Source organism: Peromyscus maniculatus, chromosome 1 (assembly GCF_049852395.1).
Source record: "Peromyscus maniculatus bairdii isolate BWxNUB_F1_BW_parent chromosome 1, HU_Pman_BW_mat_3.1, whole genome shotgun sequence".
In the NCBI taxonomy this organism is placed as follows: domain Eukaryota; kingdom Metazoa; phylum Chordata; class Mammalia; order Rodentia; family Cricetidae; genus Peromyscus; species Peromyscus maniculatus.
The window spans coordinates 197,846,461-197,868,311 of record NC_134852.1 but is presented as its reverse complement, the minus strand read 5'-3'; the positions used below and the strand labels follow the sequence as shown (position 1 = coordinate 197,868,311).

General features: G+C 40.5%; 1 protein-coding gene across 27 annotated transcripts in view; it reads right to left on the bottom strand.

Annotated features, from left to right (window-relative positions):
- The window catches only part of Btrc (beta-transducin repeat containing E3 ubiquitin protein ligase), a 188,629-nt gene that overhangs the window by 107,631 nt on the left and 59,147 nt on the right, over positions 1–21,851 (bottom strand). For 10 of the 27 annotated variants that reach the window (XM_006988186.4, XM_076563213.1, XM_042264396.2 and 7 more), the window contains one exon: positions 2,522–2,629. The exons of 5 other annotated variants lie outside the window; for them this stretch is intronic. In XM_006988186.4, the coding sequence (XP_006988248.1) occupies positions 2,522–2,629 (108 nt within the window). Of the gene's footprint in view, positions 1–1,586; positions 1,677–2,521; positions 2,630–21,530; positions 21,573–21,851 lie in introns of those variants that run through there. 12 more of the 27 variants (XM_006988185.4, XM_076563209.1, XM_042264379.2 and 9 more) reach the window with 3 other exon arrangements.

The window sequence follows — 21,851 nt, the reverse complement described above, 5'->3', positions numbered from 1 at the left end:
AAACCCAGAGTGACTGTGGAAACCCTAAAGTGTGTACCTAAAGTGAGGCCAATCTTGAAGAGCCTATTCCTTGAGACTTTACAGGCTGATTAAACTCAATGAAATCAACTAAAAACCAATAGGTTAGCGGGGCTTGGTGGCACACACCTATAATTCCAGGGTTTAGAAGGCCAAAGCAGGATGCACTAAAGTTCCAGGCCAGCCTGGGTTATAAAGTGGTATTCTGTCTCAAACAAAACAATAACAAAACAAAAACAGAAAACTCAAAATCAGCAGAAGTTAGACTGAGTTCCTCTTAAGGTCAGTACCTTCCTCAGCAGGATAGTTGTTAAAAAAAACAAACAATACACAATTCACCCTGAGATGAATTGACACTCTCAGATTATCATATATACTCTCTAACAAAGTAACAATGTATATGATGATGATGGTAAAAGCAACAACTATTACCATGTGTCCACTCAAGTCTACAGCCACCACTTAACAGGTTTAGAAAAGGAGCATCAGATCATACTAACAGTAGGTGACTCTGGTGGTCTGAATGAAAATGGCCCCCACAGGTCCATAGGGGTGGCACTATTAGTAGGTGTGGCCTTGTTGGAGGAAATGTGTCACTGGGGGGTGGGCTCTGAGGTTTCAAATACTCAAGCCAGGCCCAGTGTCCCTCTCCCTCCTCCCTCTTCTCCTCTCCTGTCCTCTGCTCTGCTCTCCTCCCCACTCCCTGTTGTCTGCTGATCCAGATGTAGAACTGTGGGTTACCTCTCCAGTACCACATCTGCCTGTGTGCTGCCATGCTTCCCACCAGGAGGATAATAGACTAAACCTCTGAACTGTAAGCCAGCCCCAATTAAATGTTTTCCTTTATATAAATAGCTGGAGAGACAGCTCAGAGGTTAAGAGCATTGATTGCTCTTCCAGAGGTCCTGAGCTCGATTCCTAGCAACCACATGGTGGCTCACAACCATCTGTAATGAGATCTGATGTCCTCTTCTGGTGTGCAGGCAAACATTCAGACAGAACACTATACATAATAAATAAATCTTTAAAAAAAAAAAAAAAAGAACTGCTGTGGTTACAGTAATAAAAATCCTAACTTAGACAGTGACAATGTATTTTAAAAGATTTACCTATTTTTAGAGACAACATGTTTTACTATTTTAGAGTATAAGCAAAGGAAGATTATTAATGTTAAACTGTACAAAGGAAAATTAAAGTCTCCAGCATGATCATTGCTAAAACAGTATCGCTGAAGACTGGTAACTGTCAGTCCTTTCTTTCCTTAAGACTTAATCATGGGTACTTTCATATTTAGTTACAGCTTGTCTGTGAATTTCCTCTGAACAGATACTGAACTGCATAGGTTAAAAACAACTAGGTAAATAGCTGAGCATGTGGCTCACTCACTCCTATAATTCCAGTTTTGAGGCTAGTCTGTTCTAGAGAACCTAGTCCTGTCTCAAACACTCCCCCGCTACACACACAAACACACACACACACACACACACACACACACACACACACACACACACACACAATTAAAAAACAATTTGGGGTAGTTGGAGAGTTAAATGCTCTTTCTAGATGACCTGAGTTTGGGTCCCAGAACCCATGTCTGGTGGCTCACAATTGCCTGTACACAACAGCTTCAAGGACGACACTCCCTTCTGGCTTCTTCAGGCACCTGCATACACATACACATAAATAAAACTAAAATATACCTAAAAGGAAAAAAAAAGACCATTTTCTATTTTATTATAAAATGCTAAACACAAATTCCAAATACCTGAAGTGAATAGACAACACTTCTATCAAGAAAACAATCATCCATGGTACCCTAACCCATAAGCTTTGAGCACCAAGTTCTTTCATTTTCCTCTCCAATGTTCTATTCTCTTCTATAGCTTCTCTTACATCACGGAACTGACCCCTTGGCCTCTAAGAAAGACTGAGAGGAGCTAGAGCCCACCAATCATGTAAAACCAAATGGACTGTCTCAAAATGAACAATGCATCTACAGCTTTACCACTCTGAAACTAGAAATCATCTTTAATATACAAGTAACAAATAGTTCTGATACATTACACACACACGGATAGTAGCATAGTAACCCAAGCATTATGAACACAGTAGTCATAAGAAAAAACATAAAATGTTTGTGCATCTAATTTCAATCACCTAATTACATGATTTGACCTTATGAAGGTCCAGAATGAACAGTACAATCTGAATTGCTATTTAGATTGTTTTAAAAATCAGTATAATGCTTCTACAAGATCTGAAACCCACCACCAAGTTGTGCTATGTTCATTTTGACAAACCAATTATGATAAAGATTTTTTTAAATGGATTAAGTCTAGGTCTACATTAAAAGTTAATCATAAAGAAATACTGAGTGATGTGAAATACAGGCTATATAAAGGAGAAGAGGTGGATGGGAGTAAATCATAGGAAAGAAGAAAGGACATACTAATGAATTGGACACACACACCCCACCAACAACCCACGGAGACAGAGAAAGTACCTGGAAAGCTGTGAGTGCGCCAGTCCCTGGGTTATAGAGGCATCGCAGCGAAGGCATGCTGTCCGCCAGGCTGGAGCAGCCCAGCCACAGAGACCTGGGCATAGAGCACTGCAGAGAGAGGACAACGATGAGATGGGACAGTAGGAGACAGGATGGCCGATTACAGGGATTTTCAAAGGTTGGGTGAATGCAATATTCAAGTTGTAGCTGGCCTTATGGTAGAAAGGCTGCAGAGGGGATGAGATGCAGTCTCATTACAGGCTTAGCTGGCCTGGAGCTCACTATGTAGAACAGGCGTCACTCTGCCTGCCTCTGCCTCCCAAGTGCCACCACACCCAGCTATGATAGGAACATTTTCAAGAAACATAGTACATGTTCTAACCTCTGAGAAATTCAAAAGAAGCACTAGCAGCCAAAAGGCAAGAAAGAGAAAATAAGTTAGAGGTCCAAAAACCAAGTATGCCATAAAATTTGTCCCTATTTTTCTAAAAATATACCTGAACTAGGAAACTTACTTCTTAAGTATAATTGACTGATTCGTTTCCTTTTTGGACCTTAACCATCTTTTATAAATTCATCATAAAATGAAATATTATACAGCCTAAGCAGAAAAAAAGAGAACTTTGTGGTAGCATTACAGTATTAAGAATGGTAACTTAGAAAACAAAATACCACATGATAATTTTTTTTAAAGTAAAAGCATTGTATCCCTAGGGCCCTGACAGCAACTAACACTGCACAGTTTGCATATGCTTTATGTATCCTGTTAGTCTGTTATTCATTAACCAAAATGCAGTTAACCATAGCAGCTGCCTCTTCATCTTTCCAGATGGATTAAAGGGGGTGGGGCAAGAAACAGTCCAAACACAAACAACCAACAGGGGAAGAAGGGTAGGGACTGTGAAAGCTGAAGAAACAAAACCTTCAGCTAGGAAATGATGGGAGAGAGTAGTGTATTCAGTGAGCAAAACAAGTGCCAGTTCCAATGACACTAAACACTGTTAGTGTTATTGTGCTTTGAGGCTGGGGGTGGGTAGTTTTCAGGTGTGTGTGTGTGTGTGTGTGTGTGTGTGTGTGTGTGTGTGTGTGTGTGTGTGTGTCAGGGGTCAACCTCAGGTGTTGCTCCTCAGGAGCCATCCACCTTGTTCTGTGAAATGAAGTCTCTCACTAGAACCTCAGACTTGCCGATTAGGCTGGCTGACCAGCAAGGACCAGGGATCCTCCTGTCTCTGCCTTACAAGAGCTCGTCACATGCTCAGTTTTCTTGTCTGTTTAACGTGGGTGTTAGAGATGGAGCCTGGGTCCTCCTGCCTGCCTGGAAGGCACTTTACTGACTGAATCATCTCCCTGAGCTCTGTTTAGTATATAAGACACCACGCATGGCAGAATGGACTCGACATTCTTCATGTTTCTCTAAAAGTAACCCAGGATGAAGTTCTGTCCATTAGCTTGAGCACTATGATAGTTTAATAATAATTAAAATACTAAATACCCAACCACACTCAATAAATACATATTTTAAAATAGAGAAGTCATTTATTCACAAGAAAAATTGTACAGAATGTGAGATAATGTTCTGGTTCTTTTACTTCTTTAAATAATTAGTAGAAATTAGCAATGAGATGCAAGATACAGTATTCCCTACTCATACTGTCTCTAATTCAAATAAGGAAAACAGGTGCTAAGCTCCAAAAATGATCCAATCTAGAGTCCTGCTTACAGGTCAAAGTACTTGTCTATTCATACTCATGAATTTAGAGAATAGCACAGAAAGTAGAGACTAGAATCCAGACCTACTGCTTCCTAGGACTCTTCTCCTGCCTTCATCATCCCTCTATCAAGTGGGGATGGAGGACTTCAAAGGGTATCTGTTAAAGGCATCACTAGACAACACAACACGCCAAACAGTGACATCACCCTGAACTGCTACAACAGTCAGTTCTATTCACTGCTTCAGCGTTTCTTCACCTCAAGCTACAACCCATTTTATAAACAGCAGCTAAATGAAGAGGTGTCCTCGGCGGTATGCTATGCCACTCCCAATGGCTCCCTGTGCTGGCTGTATGAAAGCAAGCATACTGCTGTCAACCTGCTTTGCTCTACACCTCCATCAACTCACCACCTCCACCTTTTAGCTGGCTTTGGCACCTTAGCTACTATTTGGTATTCTACTTCAGTGCTTATCTGAGCCCTAACACACTGAAATTTGTAATTCCTGTGCTCTTTACTTCTGCCATCTACAGCTACCATTTAAGTCTGTGGCTCCTTGGCACTATCAATTTCAGTCCTGTCCAGCTGATCCTGGCACTTGAAATACTCAGATTGGGAAAGAGAACAAAGGGGACAGTTAGGAGGATGTAAAGTTTCTGTCGCTTTGAGAATCCCTGCCATGCACTGAGGAACCAAGAATGCTTTACTGGGGCAGAAGAGATGGCAGAGAGTTAAGAGTTCTGCTGCTCTTCTAGAAGATAGGAGTTCAGTCCTCAGAACCTACAGTCCCACATAATCTAATGCCCTCTTCTGGCTTCCACAGGGACTACATGCACATGGTGCACAAACATGTCTGCAGGCAAAACATCCATACACTCAAAATAAAAATAAAATCTCAAAGAAAATTTTAATTAAAAAAAGTATTCTTCACTGAAGCCAGGAGCAGTGATTACTATGCCTTTCCTCCCAGCAAGCCTGTCTCATATACTGATCTCCAGGTGAGCCAAGGCTACACAGTGAGACCCTGTCTCAAAAAACCACAAACAAAAGACAGCTTCACTGAAATACCTCCCCCCCCAAACAGTGTTTCTCTGTGTAGTTTTGGTGCCTCTCCTGGATCTCGCTCTGTAGACCAGGCTGGCCTCAAACTCACAAAGATCCACCTGGCTCTGCCAGTGGGATTAAAGGCATGGGCCACCACCGCCCAGCTGAAATAATTTTCATAAGTTATATTAAATTTTTCTTAAGGCTAATGTTTTAACAATTTATTCAGTAAGTATTTATTGAGTATCTTTCTTTTTCTGGACACCAGATACAACAATGAACAAAAAGAAATCCCTTCCCCCTTTTCCGTACTACTTGTGATGGAGGCAGGACTTGATGCATGCTGGACAAGCACTCTACCACTGAGTTATGTTCCTAGCCTTTTAAAAAATTTCCTTTCTTAGTGGGGCATGGTGGCTCACAACAATAATCCCAGAACTTGAGAGCCTAAGGCAGGAAGATTGCCTCTAGTTCATGATCATTTTGAGTTTACACAGTGAATACCATGACAGCCAAAGTCATTACCAAGCTGGCATCAAACAGACAAACAGACAAACAACACTTTCCTTCATGGAACTTACAGTCCATCAGCATTAAATCCCTATACATTAAAGATTCCTAATATAAAGAAACCATTGTTAAGACTTACTAATTATTGTGTTATTCTTTAAAGACATGGTACATTTACTAAGTGTTTATTTAAGGCTGATGGGTAAAAAAGTAGTTTCATTTAAAGGAGGATTTCAATTTGAGATACACACACACACACACACACACACACACACACACACACACACACACGGAAACATATGGCAGAAAGGTTTAAGTATATAAAAAAGAATGCAGAGAAATAGAGTAAGCTTGGAAACCAGCTGGTCAGAAGAGGCAGTACTCACACATGCAGCCATACAAAGCCCTCTGCACAATGCACAGTAAGTACCACTGGTCTAGAACTCAACCACAACCCCTTTCTTCACAGACCTGGGATTCTTCTTTCTCATTACAATGTACATATTTATTTGTATTTGTGAGAGCTTCATGGTTAAGTTTTGAAGGCATTTCTCCCAGGAATTATTTGTCTCCTCTGTTTTCCATATGAATCTGTGCTATTGTTTCTACCACTTGATGAATTATTATCTGAGCTTCTTTCTCCTCATTCATACATCCCAACCCTCCATCAGAACTCTTCTAACCACTAAAAATCTAAAGGGGCTTACCCTATCTACTTAAAATGAAATTTCAAAATAAAATTATGATCAATAATGAGCCACATACACCCAGGGAAGCCACTATATATATATACCAGTGTGATTTCCAAAATAGTATTAACTTCCAAACACCACACAGAGGATGCATTCTTGATTATTACAAGACAATTGGTATGGGTATGGAAACTGCACTTGAATATAGTCAGATTTGCACATTACCATAAGATTTTACATATTATGGCTCAATTTAAAAACCAATTTTCAAATTGGTTTGTATTATAATAATTAATCTTATTCATACTGGTAAACGCTACTTAAATCTTTGAGGAAAACAGATCATTAGAAAATAAGTGGAATAGGCTCTAACTTTACCTGTTTCCTTTCTTTCTTCTAATTTAAGAACATTTTTAAAATGAAGGGAGAGAAAAGGCAAAAGAAACTTAGGCAATGAGAGTAGAAAGCACTGCCACTTTGGCTGCCAGGCCCATGAGCATTCTGTGCCTTTCAGGCCCTTTTTATGGATCAATTTTACATGAAGACATAATACATGTTCTATCCATCATTTAATAAATATTGCCCTTGATGGAATTGTCAGGCCTGTGGTCCCAGCTACAGGAAGCTAATGCAAGAGTATCACACATTCAAGACCTGCCTAATCTATGGAGTGAGTTTAGGCCAGTCTGGGCAACTTAGCAATACCATATCTAAAGAAAAAAAGGTCAAAAGGGGCTGGGGTTACAGCTCAGAGGCAGAGTGCTTCCACAGTGTGTGTGTGTGTGTGTGAGGCCCTAGGTTCTATCCCCAGGACGGAAAAAACGTTTCCAAGTCCAGGTATGGTAACACATGCCAGCAATTCCAATCCGTGGAAAGCTAAGCAAGAACACTGAGGCTGAGGGCAGACGGGGCTCTAAAGAAGAAAAAGGAAGAAGAAGGAAGGAAGAAGAAGGAAGGAAGCAGCAGCAGCAGCAGCAGCAGCTCATAGTTTTCTAACTAAGATTTGGGCTGCCCTGGCTTTTTCTCTTTGCAAATTATATTTAAATTTCTAAACTTCTCCCATCCTCCCAACTCTTTTGGTGGGATCAAACCCAGGGCCATGCTAAGATAACACTTTGCCACTGAGCCATATGCCAAACCCTTAACTTTTTAAATAAACAAAAAGGAAGTAGGGGGTGTCAATCCAGCAACTACAACTACATTCCCATACTTAAATACTTAACTTTTACTAATCCTTAAAGAACTTTAGAATGACACCCTCCTTAAATGACTTTTCTTTGTCATCTCAAAAGCTACAGCATCAGTCAGTAGATGACATCTCATCCTGTGCTAACTTCACCCAGGATGAGTCTCCTGGGCAAAACCCTGAAAAGGCAGACTGCGATGGTCCAGCAAGTAAAAGCGCTTGGTGAGCAAGTCTTCAAAGTCTAAAGACCTGAGTTCCATCCCCAAAGATCATGGCACATGCACACACACGTATGCACAAAACACAGTAAGTAAAAATAAAATTCAAATTTAAAACACTCTTTAAAACTGTAGAAAGTTGCCGGGCGTTGGTGGCGCACGCCTTTAATCCCAGCACTCGGGAGGCAGAGCCAGGCGGATCTCTGTGAGTTCGAGGCCAGCCTGGGCTACCAAGTGAGCTCCAGGAAAGGCGCAAAGCTACACAGAGAAACCCTGTCTCGAAAAACCAAAAAAAAAAAAAACCAAAAAAAAAAAAAACAAAAAAAAAAACTGTAGAAAGTTAAAGACTGCAATATTTTATTTAAACTGAAAATTTTCTCCAACTACATAAGTTCATCAGCTTTTAAAACACGTACATGGGGGCTGGAGAGATGGTTCTGTGGTTAAGAACACTCACTGCTCTTGCAGAGGACCCAGGTTGGAGTCTCAGCACCATGGATAATGGCTCTAACCTATCCATAACTCCAGTTCCAGGGGACCCAATATCCTCTTCTGGCCTCTGTTGGCACCAGGGACACAGGTAGGCAAAATGCTCATACACATAAAAAAATACACAATAATCTTTTTTAAATTATGTGTACACACACACACACACACACACACACACACACACACACACACACACACCTGGAGATGTGGCTCAGTACTTAAGAGTACTTGCTGCTCTTGCAGGAGCCTGGAGTCTATTTCCCAGCACCCAAATCAGGCAGCTCACAACCACCAGCTCCAGAAGATCCAAATACCACTTTTGGCCTCCACCAATACTCAGGTGCCTCCACCCACACTCATGTGCACATACCCCCCCCCCCCACACACACATGCACATTATTTAAAATCCTTTAAAAAATAAAAATTAAAAAGCAATGCAAAATAGAAGGGTGCTAAACAAGTTTCTAGTAAATTAAATATTGAGAGAGAAGACTGAAATGTTGCAACAAAAGGCGTCTGGTGTTTCAAGAATACAGCATCACATGCCCATCATGTTCAAAGGCACAAATCCACCCTGAGAACCCTGAGAGCCTTTACTCCTCCCCCACACTTGAATGCCTAAAGTAACGCCACAGATTCTCTTCAGTGATGGAGGGCCCTGCAGGCAAAGGGCTGGCCTCAGCATTTACTATATGAAAGCTGAATGACAAAATCTCCTAAACTCAGGTCCCTGTTGGTCAACTTCTAGGAGTAATAGAAGCTATAATAATCAACAATAAAAAGATTGCTGCACTGAGAGTTTATGTATCCTTAAGCCATGGTAAAGAATTCCCTTTCCACTACTATATCAACTAAAAAATTCAGGCCAAGAGAAATGCAGTATTCCATATGCCTTGTAAGGCATTCAGACTCTTAACTTACAAAGTCAATGATCACCTTTTTTAAAAAATTAATTTTTATTTACTTATTTATTGTGAGAGAGAGTGAGGGTGTATATGCCATGGTGCACATGTGGAAGGCAGAGGACAACTTAGGAGAATCAATTCTTCCTTTCAACTATGTGGTCCTGAGTCAGGTTGTCAGGCTTCACAGGAAGGGCCTTTGCCTGCTAAACCATATTGCTGGCCAATCCATCAATTAGCACCTTTTAAGGAGCCCTATTTATCAGTTCACCCCAAAAATGAAACTACAATGAAAGATGCGCAAATCAATTGAGCTTATTACACAAAGCTGTAGAAAAACTAAATAAGGGTTATAAAATTAGCAAAATGCACTATTATTAATAACAGGGTTCCAAAATGGCAATGTGATTTCAAAATGTTCTGGTATGAACTAGAGTCTGTAACAACAGTAAATTCATCCACCAATCAAATACTTATTCTTCATGAGCAGAGTGGACACAGGGTCTAAGGTTTATCAGACGGAAACTATTTACTAAAAATTCATGCTTCCTTTAATTATTCCATTTAAAGGGTTGTCAGTATTGCTATTTTTCCAGGAAAGTAAAGGATTCAGAGACAGTATAGTGACTGGGTGGCGATGGCAGAAGTGAGGCCTCAATGTCTGTCTCTCATGGGTTCATCAAATACCTACTCCATCTTATATTCCATTTCATTCTCACCTCAGTGCTCATATGCATGCAGGGGAGCGAGCCCACGCCCGCATGTGTGCGTGCATAAACACACACACACACACACATGCACGCACGCACACGCACACTCACACACTCAGTGTGAGCACAGTGCTGGGAACCGAAACCAGAGCCTTCTGTATGATAAGCAAACAATCCTACAACACCCTAATTTATACTACTTTAGGGAGATAAACTAACACAACAATAACTACAAGAAAAAAAGCATAAAAATTAACACTGTGCTGTGTTAAACAACAGGTGCTATTAATGTTTTGTTTTTTCAATATTTAGAAAAGTTCAGACATAAGGGCTGGAGAGATGGCTCAGTGGCTGAGAGCACTGGCTGCTCTTCCTGAAGACCTGGGTTCAATCCCCAGCACCCACATTGCAGCTGACAACTGTCTGTAACTCCAAGATCTGACACCTTCACATAGACACACATGCAGGCAAAAGCACCAATGCAAATAAAGAAGAAAAAAAAAAAGCAAAGTTCAGACATAGCTTTAGTTCTAGTGCAGCAATATCACTGTAAGTTAATCACACATTTGCCTAGATATGATTCATTTAGTTAAAATCCCTAATATGGGAGCTGAAAAGATGGCTCAGCAATTAAGGGCACTGACTGCTTTCCCAAATGACCTGGGTTCAAATCCTAGCACCCACATGGCAGCTAACAACTGTCTGTAACTCCAAGATCTGACACTCTCACACAGACATATATTCAGGAAAAAAAAATTGCACATATAATAAAAGTAAATAAATTTTACAAAAAGAAAGAGAAAGCTTTAAAAAACAATCCCTAAAATGCTCTCTGCCTCTTACTTACAGTTCAAGATGTAAGCTCTAAGCTGCTGCCCTAGCCACCTGGCCCTGCTGCCTATGCTGCATTATCATGGACTCTAACCTTCTGAAACCATAATTCCTAAATAAACTCTTCTCTTATACAATTTTGTTTGTTTGTTTGTTTGTTTTTCGAGACAGGGTTTCTCTGTGCAGCTTTGCGTCTTTCCTGGAACTTGCTTTGTAGACCAGGCTGGCCTCAAACTCACAGAGATCTGCCTGCCTCTGCCTCCCAAGTGCTGGGATTAAAGGCGTGCGCCACCACCGCCCGGCTCTTACGCATTTTTTTCACTCTGACCATGGTAAATATTCAAAAACTGTGTCCTTAATCATCGGAGGACAGTGCAAACTACACACCAGAGAGAAGAAACCATTGCTTATAGAATAGTAATATTACTGACACTATTCACTGTTATTGAGATTAAGTCAACTACAGTGTAAATAAGGCATGTGTTAGATGAAATCTTTTCATAATTCACTAACTTATTCACCAGTATAACCTCTGGTAAAGGACGATTAATCAGTTACCAAAAGGTGAGGGGTACCTAGCAAAGGTAAAGAGATTCTGAACTATAGTATTCTATCTAGTAAACTATACATAAAAATGGCACTTTAATGCTATAAATTTGAGGTAGGTTAGCCTGGGCTAAAAACTTATTTCAAAAAGGAAGCAGGGGAGGCATTTTGAAAGTCACACATAGAATTGCATAATTTATTAAGAAATAGGAAGCCAAAGATAGTTTAGAGGTTCAGGCCCTTCAGACCCTAGAGAAGTAAGGCCCCCTCATAAGACTGTTATAATCATCAAACTAATGGCCATGACAAGGTGGGGGGGAGGGAAAAGACGAGCCAATGACAAATTGTAAGAAAAGAGGTACACATCAGAAATAACCCTAGTATTTAAAGCCCGAATGACAGGCTAGAGAGATGGCTCAGAGGTTAACAACTATGATGGTTATTCTTGGCTGTCAACTTGACTACACCAGAATTAACTAAAACCCAGATGGCTGGGCACACCTGAGGGATTTTTTTCTTAATTAAATCATTTGAAGTGGGAAGACCCATTTCTCACCTGGATCTCTGAGGTGGGCAGATACATCTTTAATCTGGGCCACACTTTCTGCTGGCAGTCTAGATAAAGGACATGGAAGGACCAGGACTGCTCTCTCTCCCTGCTTGCTCTGGCTCTTGATCTCCCTAGCAAGTTCATTCACGCACTGGCATTAGAGGCTACTTTTTCAGGATTCCAGCACACACTGAAGACCAGCCGAGTCATTCAACTCCATGGACTTCACTTAACTACTGGATTCTTGGAGCTTCCATTGGTAGACAGCCATTGTTGGACTAGCTGGCCCAGTCTCATTCTAATACATACATACACACACACACACACTATATATATATATATATATATATATATAAGTTCTGTTCCTCTAGAGAACTCTGACTAATACAAGAACACTTGCTGTTCTTCCTGAGGAATTGGGTTCAATATCCAGCACACACAAGGTGGCTCACAACCATCAATATCTCCAGTTCCAAGGGATCTTCTGGTGTCCATGGGCACATACATGCACACATACTCACACACATATATAAATTAAAAAAAAGGAGAAAAAGAATAACAAAGCAAAAAAAATGCATCATGAATAAAAGATTGATCAAATCACTAAAAAAATAATAATACAAAAAAAATTTTTAAAAAACCCTACGTGATTAGAAGTGGCAGAGATGGACACTGATTCTAGTTGGGAAGAGCAGTTTTATATCATGATTAGGATGTGAAAGTAAACCTCTAGTAGGTGAATAGAAAGAAATGGCATGAAAGCTGGAGTGAAAACCTTTAAAGAGAGCTAGGAAGACAGTGAGTAGGTAAGCATTTGCTGTGCAAACCTGAAGAGCTGAGTTCACACCACCGAAGAAAAGGTGGAAATGATAGCACATGGTCTGCAATCCCAGTGCTCTACAGCAGGACAGAAGGTCTGGCACAGCCAACCGCCAACAATGACAGAGGTCCTGTCTCAAACAGGTAGACGATATGCCCAACACCTGAGGTTGGCCTCTGACTCATAGAATGCAACAAGTACACACACCCACACCCACACATCCATGTAATGATTACATATATGTAGGAGTAATTGACTTCTATATAAGAGCAGACACATTTGGTTAAAAGTGCTTTTAAAAATAATATATACTGCTGAGCTATGGTGGTATACACCTTTAATCCCAGCACTTGGGAGGCAGAGGCAGGCAGATCTCTGGGAGTTCGAGGCCAGCCTGGTCTACAGAATGAGTTCCAGGAAAAGCAAAAAGCTACACAGAGAAACCCTGTCTCGGAAAACAAAACAAAAAAACAGAGTTGAATTCCAGGATATTCAGGACTACACAGAGAAACCCTGTCTTGAAAAAACAACAACAACAATAATAATAATATACTAATTCATTTTCATTCTCGCTCCCTCAGGTTAACGTCAGTGTTTTTTACATAATCTTTCAATAAGGTTTCATATATATATATATAAAATACACACACACACACACACACACACACACACACACACACACACCTAAGAATGCCTAGGATTACTAAAACCCTAGTAACAATGAACATATTTCTTCACTAAATCAGAGCCGTAGAATGATGAAGAATAAAACAGAGTAAACACATAACACTCTGAACATCAAATGAAATAGTGTTAAGAGATTATCATTGTGAGAAGCAAACTTTAACATGCTCCCCTAATGGCATCTAGCTCCTGGTATCTGTGCCCTTGTTTAAACCCATTCCCTTGTATGGGTAGGCCCTAGAATCTTGCTTCCTGGGGAGTATGGCAAAGGCAATCAGATGTCATTATCCATGATTAGGTTACATAAAGTTAACTGCCATCTTGCTAAAGAATGAAGTGTCTGCTTGGTTTGCATGATTTAACGAAGCAAGCAGTCATACTGAAGAGGATCATGTGGCAAGGAATGAAGGATGGCCTTCAGTCAGCAATCAGATAAGAATTGAGGCTCTCAGTCCAATAGCTCTTGAAGAAAAGAATTCTGACAACTACTTTGAAAGCCTGGAAGTCAGTCTTCCTCAATCAAGACTTCAAATGAGACAACATCCCTGACCAACACTTTGTCCTTGTGAGAGCTCTTGAAGCAGAGAACCCAGGTCATCTGTACCCAGATTTGTTACTCCAAAAGTCAAAGATAATAAAGGTATCCTATTAATGTTATAGGCAGTAAGCTTGATTGTGGCAAACATTTCACAATGACCGTGGGTATGAAAACATGTTGTATATGTTAAATACATATCACTTTAATTGACCAACTATAACAGAATGAAAAAAAAAAACAGAATGGAGAAAATCAGTATATATTTGAAAAGAGACAGATGTAAGAAAATTTTAGGAAGAGGCCTGAATCTAAGCCAAGGCACAGCATAATCTCAATATAAGGGTCAGCACTTTTGAAATACAGGAGCTGAGGAAGACTTAAGAATAATTAAGGGGGCTGGAGAGATGGCTCAGAGGTTAAGAGTACTGACTGCTCTTCCAGAGGTCCTGAGTTCAATTTCCAGAAACCACATGGTGGCTCACAACCATCTGTAATGAGATCTGGCACCCTCTTCTGTATACACAACAAACAAACAAACAAATAAATAAAAGAATAATTAAGGGCCCAGTGAGAAGGCTCAACAAATAAAAAGGTACCTGCTACTAAGCCTGGTAACCTGAGTTCAACCCCCAGGATCCACATAGAAGAGAACTGACTTCCAAAAACTGTCCTTTGATTTCCACGTACATCACACACATGTGCACACACACTAAATAAATATAACTTAAAACAGACAAGCAAAATGAACAGCCAGTTAGTGGTGGCACACACCTTTAATCCCAGCACTTGGGAGGCAGAGGCAAGTGGATCTCTGTGAATTTAAGGCCAGCTTGGTTGACAGAGTTAGTTCCAGGACAGCCAGGGCTACACAGAGAAAACACTGTCTTGAAAAACAAAAAGACAAAAAAAAAAAAAAAAAAAAACAAGAATAAGAATAATTCCAGCCAGGCGTTGGTGGCACATGCCTTTAATCCCAGCACTGGGAGGCAGAGGCAAGTGAATCTCTGTGAGTTCAGGGCCAGCCTGGGCTAGAGAGTGAGTTTTAGGACAGGATCCAAAGCTACACAGAGAAACCCTGTCTCGAAAAACCAAAAAAAAAAAAAAAAAAAAGAATTTCATACACAGCAATCACTTTTTCTATGCCTCCACAAACTGCTATTATAAGTTCAGATCAGCTTCTACCATTTATCCTGTGTTGTGAAATATCTAAATAAGAACTTCTATTTGTTTGTTTGAGGCTCTGGCTGTTCTCAACACACTATGTAGACCAGACTAGCCTCCAACTTACAAAGATCTGCCTCCCAAGTGCTGGGATTAAAGGCATGCACACCCCTCCCCAGTATTACATGAGATTAGAATATGAAAGTTTTTCCTTTAATGTGAAGATGTTTTCTCAGGGACATCTTCATCTTTTCAAGCATCAGGATTGCTTTCCTCACTTATGTTGATAAAATTCCCCTTCCCCAGCTCCCCATGGCTACACATTTAGATACTTTGATATCATGGTACTGTCTGCTCTGTCTTCTTTACCCTCTTTACCTTTCATTCAAACTTCAGTTACTATTTTTGTTACTCTGTTTTATCTTTGTTCTTCAATTTTCAATTCTAATTATCAGTATTTACAAAATATAACAGTGGGAAGAGACCAACACACCTAAATACTTTGTACATAAACGTAGCAACAGGTGAGCAGCCACTAAGTACTAGTAGATTTTGGAGACATGACTGACCATAGCACATGTTTTCTAACAGTTACCATGGACTAGAGAATTGGCAAAAGACATCTGTATACTGTGTAGTTATAGTTAACATACCATGCTAACTGATCAAACCATGCTATTGGGAGGGCTCGTATTACTTAAATTGTGGTAAATGAAATTTCTGTACATTGGAGCTGTGTAAAATGAGAACTTACAAAACATATTAAATTTATTTTTTTGCTTTGGGATTTTTCCGTTATGTTGAGACAGTGTCTCATGTAACCCAGGCTGGCTTGGAACTATGTAAGACAGGAGACTGTCCTGCCTCAAATGCTGGAATTACAGCTAAGAGCCATCTCACATGGCTATTATGTGTAAATAAACAGAAACTCTAAGACAGGCAAACAGGACATCAGCTTTTACCATGGTATCAACCACCACAGCCAAGAAAACGGGATACAATATGTGAGGAAAATAGTTTAAGATAATGCACAATGACAGATGAGTGAGGTAGCCCATAAAACGGTATTAATCTTCTAGAGGGAGGGGTAGTTTCCAACAGTGACATAAAAATGGGAACCCAGAGCATAATGGGACTACACACTTGAAACCCAGAGCAGAATTTATACAGGACAGAAAGATTAGATTAGAAGTAAGTAATGTGTGTCTTGAAGGAGAAACCTTCACATAACTCAACCTGGAACTCACCTCCTCTTTAGTCTCCAAAACCACAAGAGGGGGCAAACGGACGGGCGGTGGTGGCGCACGCCTGTAATCCCAGCACTTGGGAGGCAGAGGCAGGCGGATCTCTGTGAGTTCAAGGCCAGCCTGGGCTACAGAGCAAGTCCAGGACAGGCTCCAAAGCTACAGAGAAACCCTGTCTGTCTCTCTCTTCTCTCTCTTCTCTCTCTCTCTCTCTCTCTCTCTCTCTCTCTCTCTCTCTCTCTCTCTCTCTCTCTCTCTCTCTCTCTCTCTCTCTCTTCTGGAACTCACACTGGAGATCAGGTTGTCCTCCAACTCAGAGATCTGCCTACCTCTGCCTCACCAGTGAGGAAATTAAAGACATGTGCTACCACTGCCCAGCTGAGGACAACAATTCCTAAAATGAAAAAAAAAAAATACAGAAGTTCGGTAAGAGAACATTCAGTGTCTAGAACTAAATTAAGATGGACACTGTAGCACACAGCTGCAATCCCAGCACTCAGGAAGCTAAAAACAGTTTGGAATACAGCAAGACCAAGACCCATCCTGTCTCAAAGCAAAATGAAAGTTTCCAAAAGAAAATAATATCTGAAAAGGTAATTTCACAAGATAGGATTTTTCCTACAGTTTAAACATTGTAGAAAAAAAAGTGGAAATATAAAAATATGAAAAAAAATTACATAGCATGATGCACCAAGAGAAAAAGAAAACAAAAACAAACAAACCAACAGACAAAAAAACAGGCTGGAGAAATATATGAAGTGTGCCCGAAATGTAAATACGCCACTACATGTTTTAAAACATTCTCATCCAAAAACTTCTTTAAAAAGTAAACAGCTAAGCCGGGCAGTGGTGGCGCATGCCTTTAATCCCAACACTCGGAGGCAGAGCCAGGCAGATCTCTGTGAGTTCGAGGCCAGCCTGGGCTACCAAGTGAGTTCCAGGAAAGGCGCAAAGCTACACAGAGAAACCCTGTCTCGAAAAAACAAAAACAAACAAAAAAAAAGTAAACAGCTTGGGCTGGGGAGATGGCAAGCCTGAGGACCTGAGTTGGATTCCCAGCACCCACATAAAAGCCAGGTGTGGTAGAACTCACTTGTAACCCAAAACTGGGGAAAAGGGGGAAGGTGGGTAGAGATATATGATCCCAGGGGCTTGCAGGCCAGGCAGCCTAGCCAAAATGGTATGCTCCATGGTCAATGAAAGATCCTATCAACAAAACAAAACAAAAACCACACAGGTGGAAGCTAGAGAGGGGGCATCCCAGATAAGAGCTCTTCCAGAGAACCTGGATTCAAATGCCAACACCCACATGGTAGCTTCCAACCATCTGTAACTCCCGTCCCAGAGGACACAGCACTTGCTTATGGTATCTGCTATCATCAGGGATGGATGTGGTGTACAAACATATGTGCAGACAAAACTCCCATGCATATAAACAAATGAATGAATGAATGAATGAATGAATGAATGATTAAAAATGAGGTGCACACATACATTCACCCACACAACTTAAAATAATACAACAGCCTGGCAGTAGTGGCGCACACCTTTAGTCCCAGCACTTGGGAGGCAGGCAGATCTCAGTGAGTTGGAGACCAGCCTGGTGGGCTACAGAGCTAGTTCCAGGACAGCCAGAGCTGTTACACATAGAAACCCTGTCTCAAAAGAAAAGGAGGGGGAGGGAGAGAAAGAGACAGAGAGACAGAGAGACAGAGTCACAGAGACACAGACAGACAGACAGACAGACACACACACACACACACACACACACACACACACACACACACACACACGGAAGGATAGAGAGGGAGGGGAAGGAGAAAGAAAACAGTATTACAAAAGTAAATAATTAAAATGCAGAGCAAAAGAGGAAGGCGTGTGACACTGACATCTACACATGGACATGCATGCATGCACACACACACACACACACACACACACGTATACATCCATGTGCAAAACACATACACAAAGCATGCATACACATAAAATAAGTAATTTAAGCAAAAATAATGAACTCCAGTGTTCATAACACATAAAAGTGAAATATGAAAAAAGATACACAGAAAATAGAAATACCAAGTGTGAAAAAGAGTTTTTTAAGAGACTATACTATGGTAAATCGAGGCACATATGTTTTGCAATGTATGTATTTAATAAGAGTCTGTTACCTAGAATTTATAAAGAGTTTTTTGAGAGATGGATAACTCAGTCAGTAAAGTGCTTATGCAAGCATGAGGCCCTGAGCTTGATCCTCAACATCCATGTCAAAAGCAGAACATGGTGGTGTGTGCTTACAATACCAGGGCTGAAGACAGGCAGAGCCCTTGGCTCACTGGCCAGCCAGCCTATGGTGTACTCCTGGCTAACCAATAAGAGATCTTGTCTCAAAGAATGAGGCGAATAGCTCTTGAAAAGTGCTACCTGAGGCTGACCTCTAGACTCTACACACGTGTACACATGTGCATGTGGTGCATACACAAAGGTCTTTTGTGCTGGAGAAGTAGCAAAATCAAAACTTGTCTTGTATGCATAAAGCTCTGAGCTCAATTTCCAGTGCAAAAATAAAAACTAAAAGAAGAGGAGGAGGAAGTCAAACAAGAGTTCTTAGGACATGCACTCTGGAGGCTGAGGCAGAAGACTGCCTGAGTCCAGAGACTTGATAACTTATATAACAATAACAACAAAAGCCAAGTAACCCATCTTTCTTTTTTTTGGGAGCTGAGGACTGAACCCAGGGCCTTGTGCTTGCTAGGCAAGCGCTCTACCACTGAGCTAAATCCCCAACCCCATAACCCACTTTTAAAATAGGCAAAAAATAAAACAAAACACACACAAAGACAAAACCTTGTGGAATTTCTCTACAGTAGTTCTCAGCCTGTGGGTCATGACCCCATTGGGGATCAAACAACTCTTTCCCAGGGGTCACATACCAAATATCCTGCATATCAGATGTTTACATTATGATTCAAAACAGTAGCAAAATTACAGTTAAGAAGTAGCAATGAAAATAATTTTATGGTCAGGGAGTCAGTACAACATGAGGAACTGTATTAAAGGGTCGCAGCATTAGGAAGGTTGAGAACCAGAGCTCTATAAGAATATGCAAATGATAACAAGAGGGTGAAAAAATTGTCCAACATTAGGAAAATGAAAATCAGAACATATACTTCACACCCAAGTAGGATGGCAATTGAAAAAACACTGGAGTCAACCAGATACTTCAGGAGAGGGCATGCCAAGACACCCAGATGTGCTGGAGCCTCAGTGTCAAAGTACAAAACAATCCTGGGACAGAAAATAATGCTAGAAAGGATGGGGAAAAAAGGACAGGAACTCTTAATATGTTGCTGGTGGAGATAGAAAATAGTTCAGAAGTTGTGGGAAAAGTTTGACAAATCTCAAAAGGGTAAATGTAGAATTATCATATGATCATTGTAGTAACTCTGCTTACTCATTTATATATATATAAAAGAATTGAAAATAAGCACTCAATCAAATACATGTACACATATGTTCACAGCAGTATTCTTCCAAACAGTCAAAAAGGTGCAAATGGCCTAAATATTTCCAATAATTGACTGAATAAAAAATTGTACTCTATGTTAACTAAAACATTTAGCCATAAAACAAACTATTACTATATATGCTATATATATAGCATGCTATAACATGGATGAATCCAAAAAATATTGTGTTAAGTAAAAGAAGCCAGAATCAAAATATGAAATATCCAGAACAGGAAACACATATAGACAGAATATAGATTGGCAATTGTTGGAGGAAGAAATAGAAACTATATAACAGATAATAAGTTTTACATGGCATAATGGAGATATTCTGGAATTAGAGATCGTGAATACATAATTTTAACTGCATGATTAACACTTTTAAATGCATATTACAGAATGTAGAAGTGGACACATATGGCTCACACACTCAGGAAGCTGAGGCAGAAGAACAGAAAGCTAGCCTGGGCTATACAGCAAGACTTTGGATTTAAAAAAAAAAGTATATTTTAACCTCTAAAGGAACCATTAAAAACATTCCTACTATGCAACAGAAGAAACATAATACTAAAATTAATTAATCCGCCGGGCAGTGGTGGCACACGCCTTTAATCCCAGCACTCGGGAGGCAGAGCCAGGCGGATCTCTGTGAGTTCGAGGCCAGCCTGGGCTACTAAGTGAGTTCCAGGAAAGGCGCAAAGCTACACAGAGAAACCCTGTCTTGAAAAACCAAAAAAACCAAAACAAAACAAAACAAAAAAACTGGATGGTTTAAACGTAGTCAAGTCAGTATCTGTATCTAGGTGTGTGGTGTGTGTGCACATACACTAATCAAGTCAGTATCTGTATCTAGGTGTGTGGTGTGTTTGCACATACACACCACACACTACAAAACACTAGTCCCTTGTGGCTATTGTGCATCTGGATGATGGTGTAGCCTAAATACAGTTGTTTAATACCCACTGAATTTTTTAAAATGTAAAACAGATTATCAACTTTACACTGAATGCATGCTGAAATGGTAAAGTATACTGGGTCAAAATAATTATAAAAATGTGAATTGCTTTTTTTTCACATCTTTGAAATTGCTTCAACATTTAAAAGTATTTCAATTTCCCTAATAACAGAACTTACAACTGATAAACAAAACAGGGGCCACAGCTCAGTGATAGAATGCTTTTCTACCATGTGTGAGGAGGCTCAGAAATCAGTTATCATGCACAAGTCAAAAGAGAACATACAATTCCGTAACCACAGTGTGAGATTTTAACACATATCCTTCAGGTACTTGAAAAAATTAGCACAAAGAAATGAAGAATGCAGTAAATGACCTGATCTGGTGACCTGACCTCAGGCACTGGACCCATCAAGTAGAGCGCACCTACTCTCCTGAAGCACTCTAGTTACCGTGACAGACCTTACACTGGAGCATGGTTTTAGTAAAGACTGAAGCTGCCAAGTGTACTGCTGGCCAGCATAATTATTGATGAGAAGGTAACTAACGAGGGTCCCAGTTCCATGCATGACACAGTAAGCACTCTTCTCCTGTATCTATCTCCCACTAAAGTCAGCTAACACAAATGACCAGAGCACATGGAGCAGCTATTGGAGCAAGTGGGTGGGGAAGGGGACCTTAGCATAGTACTGAACCAACAATGAATTTACCTTTTTATTATTCCTCCAATATCCACCAGCCGGAACTGCAGCCTGAAACCCAAAAGTGAGCATCAGTGTAGGTACAGGGCTCCAGAAAAAGCCTAATTCTAGTTCAAGTTCTGTAGGGTATCCTGAGAGAATGAAAAATCTCACATTTTTTCTTTAAATTCTCTGCATTATCGCTAAGCAATCCCATGATAAAGGTCACCGAAGAAAGTGACCCACAGGAACCCAAAACTCTGAAATAAAGAGGCCGCCTTCTTTGACCAGCAGGGAGAGTCAAAGCCTCACTGCTCTCCACCACCCCAACCCCTGCCCCTCCTTCCTTTA